Source organism: Ammospiza nelsoni, chromosome 30 (genome assembly GCF_027579445.1).
Source record: "Ammospiza nelsoni isolate bAmmNel1 chromosome 30, bAmmNel1.pri, whole genome shotgun sequence".
In the NCBI taxonomy this organism is placed as follows: Eukaryota; Metazoa; Chordata; class Aves; order Passeriformes; family Passerellidae; genus Ammospiza; species Ammospiza nelsoni.
Window position 1 is genome coordinate 3527321 of NC_080662.1, and position 15146 is coordinate 3542466.

Consider the following 15146-nt stretch of genomic DNA (forward strand, 5'->3'; position numbering starts at 1 on the left):
GCCCCTGTGTCTTATTTGAAATAATTTTTGATTACTTTCAAAACCAACTTGCCCCTGAATTCCCTCCCTGTCCCCCTTAAAATATCAATATTTTTTATTATATCTCTGTTTTCACAAATAGCAATGGCAGCAGCTGGAAAAAAACCTCACACAGAGGTGGGAAATGTTCCCCTTTTTTTTTGTTTTTAAGGTAGCTGCTTCAGTGTTAATTTTACCAACATTCACATGTTGTATGTATTACACTTAGTCCAGATACACTATTGATTGTGAGGAAAACAACCCATAAAACAATGTAGCAACACTGAAAGAATTTTCTTGAAAGAACTTTCATTGAAAGAATTACCAACTTTTCTGCATCCTGAACATTTTGATTTTATCACACACGGTCTGTGGTTGATCTTAATAATTGGCTGTGTTTAACACTCTAAGGCAGCAAACCCAGGTCGTTTAAAGTTAATTTTCTATCTGTCCAGTTAAAATCCATCATGAAGATAATTTTGCTCATTTTTTTCAAGGTCTTACCAGCCCTGAATTAGAACCTCATAATGTAAATGAGCAGAAATTACCTGACTTGATATACCTAAATATTATACCTAAACAGTGACTACTCTTAATGTAATTATTGTATCAATCTCTTTACTGAAAGCTTTTTCTATGGAAAGACCCTTTATGCAGCTGGAATACTGATTTTGTCCTTTTATGCTGGTAGCTATCATTTTAAGCTCTCTTTTTGGAGTAAAAAAAGGCTAAATTTTGTCTCTCAAATATTTGATAGCATTTTGTAATACAACAAAAGTGGGTTTTTCTTATCCAGTTTATTCTTTCTCCCAAGTAGAGGAAATTAAAAATTAAACTACAAACTTTATACAGGTTATCATTTCCCCTTAGTAATGTACTTGCTCTATCTGCAATTTATCTGTAATTTAACAATTCAACAATAATTTGAAGGGTAAAACCTCTCCCATTCAATGGTAGAAAATCCCATATATTATAGATTCTACCCCAGGTAAATATAAGCACATACACTGTCATCCAGGTTTTGAATAAATTAATAAATCAAATTTGATTGGGAAAATGTACATTGGATCACTTCAAAAAGTTGCTTCAGAACTTTAACTGCAGGAAAAACCACTGAATTTACTGGTGTTGCCAAAAGCTTTTAAATAATCTGGGCTTCAATGGCATCTATTAAAGCGGCGGATGTGCAGGAGGGAGTTTTAAGCCACGGAGGGGTTCTGAAACATGCTCTATTTCCAGGTTACATCAGGAAAAACCACTGAATTTATTGTGTTGCCTAAACATTTTAAATAATCTGGGTTTCAATGGCATCTATGAAAGCAGGGGATGTGCAGGAGGGAGTTTTAAGCCGCTCAGGCGTTCTGAAACGTGCTTTATTTGCAGGTTACATCCGTAACACCAGCAGCATCTCCCCCCGGGGCTACTCGTCCAGCTCCACCCCGCAGCAGTCCAGCTACAGCACGTCCAGCAGCAGCATGAACGGCTACAGCAACGTGCCCATGGGCAACCTGGGCGTGCCCGGCTCGCCCGGCTTCATCAACGGCTCCCCGAGCGGCTCGCCCTACGGATGTACGGCCCTGAAAGGGGTGCCCTGCCCACAGACCCCAGAGGGAGCAGGGAACCCAGCCAAAGGGACCCCCAATGACCCAGAGACCCCAAAAGGAGCTGGGAACCCAGCCAAAGGGACCCCCAATGACCCAGAGACCCCAAAAGGAGCAGGGAACCCAGCCAAAGGGACCCCCAATGACCCAGAGACCCCAAAAGGAGCAGGGAACCCAGCCAAAGGGACCCCCAATGACCCAGAGACCCCAAAAGGAGCAGGGAACCCAGCCAAAGGGACCCCCAATGACCCAGAGACCCCAAAAGGAGCAGGGAACCCAGCCAAAGGGACCCCCAATGACCCAGAGACCCCAGAGGGAGCAGGGCACACAGTCAAAGGGACCCCCAATGACCCAGAGACCCCAAAGGGATCAGGGCACACAGTCAAAGGGACCCCCTCTGCCACAGAAACCCCAAATGGATCAGGGCTCATCCAGCCAAATGCTCTCTTTGGGGTTGGGTGTCTTAGGTCCCAACGAGAGAAAGCTCCCATTTTCTGAGTGTTGAACTTTATTTTCCTCCTTTTTTTATCCTTATTCAGATTCCTGAGTGGTGAAGCCACTGTGGGAAATGAGGTGCAATTTGCAGCTTTATTAAGGGAGTAGCCACTGCTTTTAGCACAAAGACTTGGCAAATCCTGGGTAAAAAACACTCTGAAATAATCTTGATGAGTTTGAAAACATTATCAATACCTGAGAGCTGAATTGGGGATTAATTTCCTGTGAAACCATATTAACTTCATAACCAGAAATATAACATATAATAGAATTAATCTCTCAATTTCTGCTTGTTTTACTATGAACAGCCACTTTTCCTTCCATACCTTGATAACTCTTTGTCTAGGGAATGTGTCAAAAACAACAACAACAAAAAATGTATACACCACCAGCTATGGTGTAAGTAAATAATTATATATCTGTTATGTATGTATATTTATATAAACAGGATGCAGAGCTAAACTTCTTCTTCTTCTTCTTCTTCTATTATTATTATTATTATTATTATTATTATTATTATTATTATTATTATTATTATTATTATTATTATTATCCCCTCTTCTGGAGCTTTCCATAAGGAAAGGACCAGGTCTCTCTTGTGTTACTGTGCTTTCAAACTAATACTACCAAGAGACCTGGGAATTCACAGGAAATATTGTTATTTTTTTCCTCCTTTTGCTGAGGAATGGCTGATATTGTTCTGGAAGCTCAGCAAACAGTTCCTGGACAAGTTATTGGACATAGAAAGGGGCTCTTTTATTGCAAGGCACTTCCTTAAAAAGTAGCCAATTTAGGATAAAATCTAAGCAGCAGCTTGAAACCAAGGAAAATTAATTTTTTAAAAACTGGAGAAGACTCAGGATTTGCCAACCTTTCCAAATTCCAAGGACACTGAGTGGACAGGACATTATAGTTCCTATTGACTGTTTTTCCCTTGAAGATTTTCGATTTTCTGGCACCCTCACCCCTAATTTTGAAATAATTAAGCACTGTTTTTTCTGAACTATTCAGTTTAAGTCCCTCTCTACTTCAGACTTACTCTAATTTTACTCACTGAGAGAATGTGACCTCCTTTGAGGGGTAAAACACGGAATCACACAATGGATTCTTGAAACAGTTTCACCGATTTTCTGACAAGAAATTCCTTTTCTCCCTTTGGCAGTGATGTCTTCAAGTCCAACAGTCGGCTCCTCCAGCACTTCTTCCATCCTCCCGTTCTCCTCCTCGGTGTTCCCTGCAGTCAAACAGAAGAGTGCCTTTGCTCCTGTCATCAGACCCCAGGGCTCCCCCTCCCCTGCCTGCTCCAGCGGCAACGGGAACGGCTTCAGAGGTGAGCAAAGTGCTCCTGTTCACCCATACCAAAGTGGGATGTGCTCCTGTTCACCCATACCAAAGTGGGATGAGCTCCTGTTCACCCATACCAAAGTGGGATGGGCTCCTGTTCACCCATACCAAAGTGGGATGTGCTCCTGTTCACTCCTACCAAAGTGGGATGTGCTCCTGTTCACTCATACCAAAGTGGGATGGGCTCCTGTTCACCCATACCAAAGTGGGATGTGCTCCTGTTCACTCCTACCAAAGTGGGATGTGCTCCTGTTCACTCCTACCAAAGTGGGATGTGCTCCTGTTCACCCATACCAAAGTGGGATGTGCTCCTGTTCATTCCCATCACAGTGGGATGTGCTCCTGTTCACCCATACCAAAGTGGGATGTGCTCCTGTTCACCCATACCAAAGTGGGATGGGCTCCTGTTCACCCATACCAAAGTGGGATGTGCTCCTGTTCATTCCCATCACAGTGGGATGTGCTCCTGTTCACCCATACCAAAGTGGGATGGGCTCCTGTTCACTCATACCAAAGTGGGATGGGCTCCTGTTCACCCATACCAAAGTGGGATGTGCTCCTGTTCATTCCCATCACAGTGGGATGTGCTCCTGCTCATTCACACCAAAGTTTCCATTGGGAAAATCACCCAAGTGCCACCAGGCACCACTGAGTGCCACCAGGCACCACCCTGAGTGCCACCAGGCACCACTGAGTGCCACCAGGTGCCACCCTGAGTGCCATCACGTGGCTACCACAGGGCTCAGGAGTGAAAACCTGCCCCAGCCCAGCTGTATTAGAGGATCAATCCAAGCTTTTGGCTTTAGAGCAAGGGCCAGGCACTGATTTTCACAGGAATGTTCTGACCCAATGAGTTTCAACCCCAGAATGGTTTGGGCTGGGAAAGGACCTTAAAGATCCAGTTCCAACCCCCAGCACAGGCAGGGACACCTTTCCCTGGAATATAGGGGAATATCAGCTCTTTTGTGGGGAATGACTTCTCCTCAGGCTTGGGGGAGCTGTTAAACAGAGCAGAGTTAATCCCCAGCTCTGTCCAGAACACAAACCTGCTGCAAGGTTTAGGCTCAGCCCGGGAATTGAGCCCCACAGCCCATTTACAGCCCTTTTAAAGGTGATCTGTGAAACAAATGTGAGCAGTAAGATAAGAATGGAAACCTGTACCGAATTCTTGCTTTTAACAGGCTGGGGGGGGTGTGTGCAGCACATAAATATGCTCCAAGTCTCCATAAAAAATGCCTTTATTGGGCCTGGGAAGTCATCTGGCTCCTTCAGACTTCACTGGAGATAGCCTAGGAAACACAGCTCTGGGAACTGAGCCGTGCCAAGAGCCAGTGGTAATTCCAAATGAGCCCCACAAACAGCACCTGTTTGGCTGGGTGTGATAGAAACCCTTAGCTGGGCCACAGGAACTTGCAGAAAGTGTGATTATTGTATGTAATAAGGAAATTCTAAGTGTGCTGAACAAAAACAGTAACATTTTTAAGAGCTAACTCAGAGAATTCTGAAACAGCTTCTTCCCCTGCCTCAATTACAAGAAAATCCACTCTTTCCTAAGGTAGTTTTCTTCTCATGAATGGCTAGATCCATTGATCTCACCATGTGAATGCACAGATTTAAGTCTGCTTTAAACTTGTCTAACTGTTATGTAAAGAAGGCCTAAATATTAAGCCTAAATACTAAGGAGTTACCCGAGGTGGTGCTAAACACAGATCAGAGAGAAAACCACTCAGGCTGCTTCTGGGAGACAGAAAAAGGACAGATTAAGAAATTACTGAAATATTTAAATTAATAATTTTCCTTAAGGTAACACTCAATGCTCTGCTTAGAAAGAGTTTATCTCTCTTTCAACCTATAAAGAAATAAAGTACTGGAGATCAGCTGGTGCCATCCATGCCATTTGGTGTTCACAACGTATTTTATCCAGTCTATAAATCAGTAATCAATGAGAGATTCTAAAAATTGAGCTTTAATATTAAATATAACAAAATCTCAAAGCTAAAACCTGACATCCATCCATTTCTCCTGACCAAAGTCCAGTCCTGAGCTGGTCAGGATTAATCTATGAGTTAAGGTTGTGAATAATTGCTGAATTAGCAAAATCAGAGATAAATAGATACAGACTTTATTAACCACATCCCTTTCTTTGTGGGATTTCTACCTGTACATCAACACAAACATAATTATACTCATAAATTTAAGTATCCAATAAAGCAGGACTGGTCAGTGACACAGCAAGCAGAAACAAGGTTTGTTACACCAGGTCTTGGTAACTATTGAACTCTTTCAGCCATGGATGCAAATTCCAACTGAAATATTTAAATTGATGCAAGCTGGGGAGCACATGCTTTGGAAAAGATCCAGGTACACACAGCCTGATATCCAAATTAACGTTCCCACAGTGCTGACAGACAGATGTGGCCAAAAAGTCAACAGGAGGCTCCCAAACAGGCTTCTTGCCTGGACTGAGGCAGTGGGAGATGGATAATGCCCTCTGCCATGCCCCCCCTGGGGCTGGAAACCAGGGATAGGTGTGCTGGGCATGGAATTTAGGATTTATTTACTTATTTATCAAACTTAGGTATCCAAAAATGCTGCTGGAGAGAGAATAGCAAAAGCACAGGGCAAGCAGTGAATATGTGCAGGCCCCTTTCCAAAGCCCATTAAGGCTGAATTTCCCCACCCATAACATGTGGAAAACATCTCCTCAATATATCATAATAATAGATACATTATAGAATTATATATCTACATTTAGAGGATGATAATCTTCTTCTCTTTCTCTATCTCCTTCTATCTTCTTTGTCTTCTTCTTTTTCTTCTTTGTCATCTTCTCCTCCTCCTCCTCCTCCTTCTCCTTCTCCTTCATCATCTTCTTCTTCTTCTTCATCTTCTTCTTCATCTTCATCTCCTTCACCAGCCCCTCAGAGCATGCCACTCTCCTTACAGGCAGCAATGAAAATCTAGATTAGAGCTTCCATAAATGTTAACCACATCAGTATTTAAGCCTGGATTAAAACCAATCTAAGCAGGAGCAGTTGTGCAATCTTCATCCTCAGATTTGCATTCCCGTTATTCCAGAAGTTTACAGGGAGTGTTTTTTCCCCATGACTGTATTTTAGGAGGATTTGCTCCCTGTGAGGGCAGGAAGGAGCTTGGGTGGAATTCCCAGAGCAGCTGTGGCTGCCCCAGCCCTGGGAATGTCCAAGGCCAGGCTGGAGCAGCCTGGGACAGTGGGAGGTGTCCCTGCATGTCAGGGGCTGGATGAGATCTGCTGTAATGTCCCTCCTAAACCAAACCATTCCATGATCCTGGAGTTCAGCACTAATTCCCTTCCCAGTTCTCACGTTTGAATTGCAGCGAGTCCTTTTCCACTCCAAGACAGTTTTCCAAAGGCCACTTGTACTCACCAGGCTTGTGATCATTATTAATTACACCCATTAAAGGTGCCTATCACCAGATCATCTGGGTGCTACCCATCTTTAATTATTTATTTATAAAAAAATTCTCCAACCTTGTGACAATTTTAATCAAGTGTTTCAGTTGATAATTGCAAGCTGTCAAGGTTAATACAATAAGGCTCATCTCTAATTCTTTTTCCATTTCCCTCCAAGAGAAAAAAAAAGACCCTCTGGGATAATGACTGGTGGTTGCTATATTCCCAACTCATCAGGGAGTGTCCTGCATTGAACCACCTTTATTGAAAAGTTACATCGATTCAATATATAGTAATACAGGCAAAAATAATTACAGCTTTGCTAGCAGTGTAAGACCTTAATCCAAACCTCCCAAACATTCAATAAAAAGCGATCCAGGCTGGGAATAGGCTTTTGACAGTGCAGCCCCAACGGGGAGTGGAGGTGGGGTGGAAATGGGCAGAGCAGGGTGTGTGAAAAGAGAGAGAAGCTGAGAGATGAGCTGGGGAAAACCAGGTGAGAATTCCAGCCAATATTCCTGCACCAACTCATTCTTTGTTGCAGGACGAGGTGAGGCTGAGAATGAAATGCCGGTGACACATATCAGGCTTTGCTTGTATTTTCTGTGTCAGAGAATTTGCTATATCAGATTGTAGAATCACAAAATCCCAGGATCATTTGGGAGGGACATCAAAACCCATCCAGTCCCACTCCCTGCCAGGGCAAGGACACCTTCCACTGTCCCAGGCTGCTCCAAGCCCCATCCAACCTGGCCTTGGACACTTCCAGGGATGGAGAAGCCACAGCTTCTCTGGAAACCTGTCCATTCCAATACATACATTATTTATTATTAATATCTCTAATCCTACAGTAAAAAATGGGCTTTCATTTAAAGCGAAGCAACTTCCCAAAATGATGCATCTACAAGTTTTCTCAAAATATCTTTGAAGAGACATGGCAGAAACTCAGGTTTTAGCTTTGCTTTGCTTTGCTGGAAATTTTCCTTGATTAAAAAAAGAAAAAGTACTGTTAATAAAAATAGCATCACAAAAAAGCTTTTATGCCATTATGGACTGGTTCTCTTGGGAGCAGAGCTGAAGCTACACTGGCACCAGCTCCTGAATGGCTGAAATTAGGCTGTGCTCAGCTGCTCCAGGGGTGCAGCCCCTGTGCCCAGACATCCCACAGCCAGGAAAGGTTGTCCTGGATGGGGACAAGCCAGGCACTGTCTGTGCAGGTGCTCCTTTACTTGCTTCAGGCAAAGACCCAGGCAGGACACCCCAGACAAACCCTTTAAACTCCTGCAGGCAGCCTGGGTGATTCTGCCTGGAGCAGGGCACAAGGATCTGCTCCCCTGGGACACCTGTGGGATGGTGAAGCAAAGTGAAAATTTTCCAGAATAGAAATCCATTTTAATTTAGGTGAAATGTACATTTTTGAGTTGAGTCTGTGGTTAGAACCCATAGTTATTTAGCCTGACTGCAAGGCCTAAGCTCAGTGAAGTTACTTCAGCGAAGGACAGAGATAAAGGGGGGGGAGACAGAAGATGATAGAGAGAGACAGGGACTGCTGTAAGGGCAAGGCAGCCTGACCCCGGAATTCTTTCTGATAAAAAGGAACTAGAGGTAAATTTCACACAAAAGCTATAAAAATGAATATGTATGAACCTATTGTGAAACTGTATGCATATGTATTTGAGGGAGAGTTAAGAGACCTGAAGTTCTCAGAGGCACACATGCCTTTTTGAGGAGAGCAATCTCCGCATGCGTCCAGCGCTGTAACAAACAGACCAAGCTTTACAACTTTCACAGAGTTGTGGGGTTTTCTTCTTTTCTCTGCAAAACAATGGAGCCAGCACAGAGGGCACAAGCTCACCTCCTCCTCCAGCCCAGCAGAGCCTGGAGCAGGGCACAAATCCAAGGCTAAATGAAGTTTTCCTTTCTAGGGACAGAGAGGCAGGCGTGGGGTCAATAGCCAGCTCTCCATGTCACTCTGGGACACCTCCAGCAGGATTAGTTTTGGGGTTTGGGGGTGAGGAGAAGGAATGGCGTAGCATCCTTGGTGTCATCATAAAATCTCTCTTCTAATGCACTCACACATATCCCAAAAACAGGCATGAAAGTGTTTACCTGTTTTATTTAGGATTGAAAATATGAAGCAAATTCCAAAGCAATTACAAAAGGTATCTGTTTGACTTCAGGCTGTTGAGTTTCACTTTCCCTTTCAGCTATCTGCTAAAATTGGCAAGGACTTTAGCCTCAATCAGTAAGAAAATATGAAAATATTTATTTTCCTATTGTATTAAATCACAGACCATATCCACAGTTGTTTAAAAACACAGCTCCAGTAACAGACTTGTGTTAGCTGAGGAACTTGCCCAAAGCACTTTTTTAAACCCTCTCAAGGAAAGGGTGAAATGAATTCTCAGTGGGCCGGGCCTTTAAACACAACAATAATTCCCCAAATTGCAGTGAACACAAATCTTTGCAGGACTAGGACCCTGCACTGCAGCGAGGCCCCTTTGAAAAAGTGACTGACTCATTTTTTATATAAATACATCCAAACTCAGCTTACCCCCCAAACCTCGGGAGCAGCACTGGTCCCGGGCAGCTCCAAAGCTGCTGCTGGTGACTACAGGAGCTGCAATTAAAGGCAGGAGGGTGCCTAATAATTAATTTACTAATAATTGATAAGCCCAGTGCTCTGGGAGGGTGCCAGGTAGGGCTGCAGTGACTCAGACACTGGGGGAAGCACAGTGAGGAAGTGAGGCCATTTCCACTGGAACCAGACTGGCAAACCCAGGGCTTGGAATTCCCTGGTTTGATCTTGTCAGAAGCACTGGGGAGCTCCCTTTGCTTCCACACCTCTCCCTGCTCCCAGCCCTTCCAAGCTGAGTGGGTAGGGAGCACAGACCCTGCTCAGTTTTGGGTTTTGAGGATGGTTTTGAGTGTTCAGCTTGAGAAGTCTGAATTTGGGGACAGTTCTGAGCAACGTCCACCTCCAAGGACTTCTCTCCAGAGAAAAGAACCCAAAAATGGGAAGGTTTTTCTGCAATTCACACACGTGAATTGAATGAATCCTCTCCCTTTTTCATCCATTTAATAACCCTGGTGGGCCTGGGCTTTTCACAGAATCAGAAAACCATGGAGTGGTTTGGGAAGGGCCTTAAATCCCACCCAGTGCCACCCCAGCTCCCACTGTCCCAGGGGGCTCCAGCCTGGCCTTGGGCACTGCCAGGGATCCAGGGGCAGCCACAGCTCCCTGGGAATTCCACCCCAGCCCATCCCCACCCTCACAGGAAGAAACTGATTCCTTTTTACCCTGGAGCAGCCCTTTGCCCATTGCCTGTGTCACAGTCAGTCCTCACAGATCTCACCACAGCAGCCAAAGATTTAAAGACACAAAAACTCTAATGTGACCTCAGATCAGGCCCTTCCTGTGATTCCTCACTACTCACAGGAGGGTGAAGGGCTCAAATAGATTTTGTTCCATAACATTTTGTCACAATTTCATCTTTTTCACTTTTCTTTTTCAGCCATGACTGGTCTTGTCATTCCCCCGATGTAAGGAAGGGGCAGCTTTGCAGCTCTCCCTCCCTCTTCCTTTTTTTCCTCCTTTTTTTTCATTTTTCTTTTACAGCACAAAACTACTTATTGTGATGGACCACTAAAAAGAAAAAAATAGCACTAAAAGCTCTTTTTTGGGGAAAAGCCAGGCCCAGGAAAAAAAAAGGAACATTTTTTATGGATTGGATGAGATAGAAGTCTGCATCTTTTACCTGTTTCATATTTCTGACACAACCACATCAACTCCTCAAACATTGGGAACGAAGAATCAGCAAGAGCCAGGATGAACAAGAGTTGGCAGAATGGAATTAGAAATGCAAAGTCTTTCCTGGAAGAACGAAAACCTTCCTAAGATTTGTAAAATATTCAAAGGAAAAAAGGAAATTGGCAAAATGATTCAAGGTTGATATTTTGGATACAATTTGTTTTACTTTGTAGGGGTAAAAAAGTTGAAGTTTCTATTTTCTATGGAGCCTTTCAGATATCGATTTAGTTTATGCAGAAAAACAATTCAACAAAACAGGGTACCAGCATGAAAGAATTTCTAGGACAAACTGACATGAATGATGGAACTTTGGTGTATGTGTGTATTTGCTTATAGTTTAACCTCTTTAAAAAATGTAAGATGTTTTACAATTATTTAAATAAATAAACTTGTAACTTATTGTATGTAGAGGTAGAAATTAAACCCTGTTTTGGATTTTTTCCTCCAGTTGTACAATGAAGACAGATGATGCAAAAATGTAGTGATAACTTTGAGATATATTATTACTGCTGCAATTGCTCCTCACTTCCCCCCACCCCTTACTGAATTCATGTGCAAGGATGTATAGGATTCTTTCTGATTAACAAAACCCTCAGAAACGTTTCCCTACATTGTGGTAAACAGCTCATGTAGGAGTTTTTTCACCCTCCTCATCTTTCCCCTCTTTCCATTTTTTGCTTCAATTAAAATATTCAGGTACTAAGATTAACTGCTAAGTCTCAAAGACCCAGCTGATGAGTGAGTGGCACTTAGGGATTTGAATGAATCAGATTTTTCATGAGGTACTGAGTTTATTTTATAGATTCAATGTATGAATTAGGAGGGGAAGGGTTCTCTGGGGTTTTCCATGTAGTTAGAACACCTTAAGTTCAGTTATGCTTCATATTAAGGGTGCATTTATAAAGGGTGAACATGTATTTGAATGATTTATGCACTTCTATCCTGAGTCATTAAAAATGGTAAGTATTTGCCACTTATATATTGAAGTCATAGAGGTAATCAATCGCTCTGAGTTTTTCTGCATTTCAGCCTAAAAAAAGAGTTTAGTTCTCCTTTGCATCTCCTCTCCTGAAATTGGAAGGTGAGGGCAAGTCTGATAAAATAAATAATGAATTATCTAACTAAACCAGAGAACACTCAAAAGAATTTGGTTGTTGGAAAGCCATTTTTAGTGGGGGGAAAAATAAAATCAGCTACACTCCAGAGACCCCTCTAAAATCCACACAATTCATGGCTGCATGGACAGTTGTTCCTATGGAAACATCTTGATGTTAAACCCTAAATAAGGCCCCAGGATCTGAACTTGTCCATTTGCCAGTAGTTTAATGGATGGGTAAGGAAAATTGTGGTTTTGGTGATCTTTAGGGATGGTAGAAGTTGAGCTGGGCTTGGGATGGTGAAACTGGGACAACTCACACGGCTGAGCTCTTCTGGGGCTGTTGTGGAGCTAACTGGGATTAGGGAGAGCCAAAAATCCTCTCCAGGTCCACAGCTGGGTGATGATGGGAGGCTGAGGGGGATGATCTTAAAGGTCTCTTCCAACCTAGAAATTCTGTGATTCTGTGATTCTAAATTCCAGTTAAACCAGCAAGACTTTGGAATCACTGCTTTACTGACACAGGTATGTCAATCCCCAGTAGATATAGGTATGGTCCCTGAGCTTTTACCTGGACTCAGACACTTGGTGCTTGAAGTGATTAAGAGTGGTCAAATACAGGAATCATCCACCCAGGGAGGTGGTGGAGTCACCATCCCTCGATGTGTTTAAAAAAAGTTGGATGTGGCACTTGGTGCCATGATCTAGTTGAGGTATTAGAACATGGGTTGGACTCGATGATCTTAAAGCTCTCTTCCAACCTAGAAATTCTGTGATTCTGTGATTCTAAATTCTAAAAATTCCAGTTAAGCTGAAGGACAGGGTTTGGGAGAGCAGGGCAGGGAATCAGAAAATCCTGGAATGATGGGGTGGGAAGGGACCTTAGAGCCCATCCAGTGCCACCCCTGCCATGGGCAGGGACACCTCCACTGTCCCAGGTGCTCCCAGCCCCGTCCAGCCTGGCCTTGGGCACTGCCAGGGATGGAACAACACTTCCAAGGATGGCACCGGGTGCCCCAGGTTCACTTTCCTGGCACAGTGCACAGTTCAGTCCATGGGGTAAATCCATTCCCTGCACGTGGAATTCTGCAGGAGATCTCAGAGGGACTGGAGACACCAACTGGGCTGCTCTGGCCATCCCTAAAGGAAGTCCCACTTGTTGGGAAGGAGTTTTGTGTTCCTGACTGTGCTGGGAGGTTTGGCAGGGTCTTCATTTGGTGCCTTCTCAATGTCATTGAGTCCCATTTTGAAAAGGTAGAGGAGGGTTGATCTCTTCTAAAACTCAAGGCCCAACTTATACCAGCAAAAATGACAATTTAAGGAGAGATTTGGCGGGAATAATGTGGGCTTAAGAAACATGGATATAATTAATATTTCACAGTCAGAGTATTGAAACTGAGCTCCAGAAACAATGGAATGAAATAAATCCCTGTTAGTTACAGCTGCAGGCTGGTTGTCCTTTGGGGTTCTCTGTGTGCCCCTCGTGCCACCAAGGAGGTCAACCAGCACCCCTGAAACCAAGCGAGTTCTGAAATATCAAAGGATCAGAGATGTTAAAAGTTCTGGAGTTGTCAGTGTATCTCTGATAACAACAGGGTGCAGGGTCTGACCTGGGTGTTCCAAACAGCAAAACAGCAACAACAAAACCCCCAAAATATTTCATATATTCATAGGTAGTGATATCCCAGCAGGGCAAAGCAGGAAGTCCAAATTCATGTTTGGAATTATGCATTTATCCAGGGATAAAAATGGATTAAGGACCGGAGGAGTTTGGATTAAAACTTCCATAATTTTCAGTGAAAACACATTGAGTCCTAATTCCAAAAATTATGTTACCAGGCTCATTCTATCAAATCCCTTCCTCCATTCCCACAAAACCCCAAACAGCTCTGAAGCATGAAGATTCTGAATATTCCCCCTGCCCTTCTCTGTACAGCCTACTTCTAAAATTGATCTTTAAATACACTCAATATTCTGTCTGGTAAATATTCCAGATCAATGGGAATTTCTAGACCACCTGCTGGAGAGCAGCAGTTTGCTACCTTAAATCCTCTTATTTTTTTCTTAACAAACGGGATTTTCATTACAAAATCTCAGTCAGGAAAGTTTCCAACTGAAAAAAAAGGAGATATTTCATGGGAAAAGCTGGGGTCTGTCCATCCTTCTGTTTTATTTTTGCTTAGCACAGGTAGATGAAAGAAAGATCTACGACATCACTGAAATGTTGGGAAGATTCAGGGGTGAAAATGACAGTTTGGGAATAAAAAATAAAAAAAGAGGAAAGTTTCTGGAACACTGAACATTCCTTTCACCCTTCAGTTATTTTTATTAGTTCTGTCCAGTTGCCCAGTTGCCATGAGTCCAAGTGAAAAAGAGAAACCTCCCTGAAAAGCTGCTCCAAGCATTTGCAGAAGAGGAATTGCCTGTGTTATACAAATATGAAAAATCTGGTTTGCTTTGAGCAAAAAAAAAGAAAAGAAAAGAAAAGAAACCTAGGAATTATTTACAACATGGATTTTGCTCATGCAGGGAAATCATGGTACTAGAGATGAGTGTAGAATTAATTGAGGTTTACAGAGAAAAACACCTTTAAATAAACACAATCAGAAATCTTGGCCATGAAAAAGGACTTTGGCAGTGGCAAAACACTCGACCAAAAGGGAAAAGATGATTCCAGAACTGATGTGTGAGAATGTTTTCACTGTAAGAAGCAAACCTGTCCTCTTTGAGTGGCTGCTGTTGACAATTCCCTGAGAGTTTTCCTCTTTGCCACTGGGAAGATGAAAGTGTTGCAATAGGTAATGACAGATTTCATCATAACTTCTGAAGAGTTGGTTTGATCTCATAATTTATCTTGGTACAGCATCTTCCTCTCCCTCTTTCTTTGCACATTCCCAATATGCATGGTTTCTCCAAGCCATTCCTCCCTCCTGTAATTTAAGGCCTCATTTCTCCCTCCTGTATAGTTTTGGGGTTTATTTGGGGTTGGCTGGTTGTTTTTTTGGGTTGTGTTTTTTTGTTTTTTGTTGGTTTTTTTTGCTTTGTCAGTTATATACAGTATGAAGTTGCTATGCACAGAGCTTTTGTAAAGATAGCTTTTTGGGTTTTTTGTTTACTGTTTTTAATGGTCCTACTTATGGAAGAATATCTTGTTTGTAAAATGAGTATGTCTACTTCAGTTTTAAACTTTAAATTATCCTAACAAAAAAAAAAATAAAATTTTTGTACTGTAAATAAGGGGGAAATTATCTTAATTTCAGTGTTCAATCTGCTTCTTTATCATCTTTATGGGTCACTCACAGTAACAATAACACTTAAAAGTGGTATAAAACGTTATGTGAGAGTTTT

General features: G+C 42.7%; 1 protein-coding gene across 2 annotated transcripts in view; it reads left to right on the forward strand.

Moving 5' to 3' along the window:
• EBF2 (EBF transcription factor 2) overlaps positions 1-12751 on the forward strand; it is a 132089-nt gene extending 119338 nt beyond the window's left edge. For both annotated transcript variants that reach the window (XM_059490873.1, XM_059490872.1), the window contains 3 exons: positions 1402-1587; positions 3277-3444; positions 10407-12751. In XM_059490873.1, the coding sequence (XP_059346856.1) occupies positions 1402-1587; positions 3277-3444; positions 10407-10438 (386 nt within the window). In that variant the 3' untranslated portion in view covers positions 10439-12751. The remainder of the gene's footprint in view (positions 1-1401; positions 1588-3276; positions 3445-10406) is intronic.
• Positions 12752-15146: the final 2395 nt, after the last annotated feature.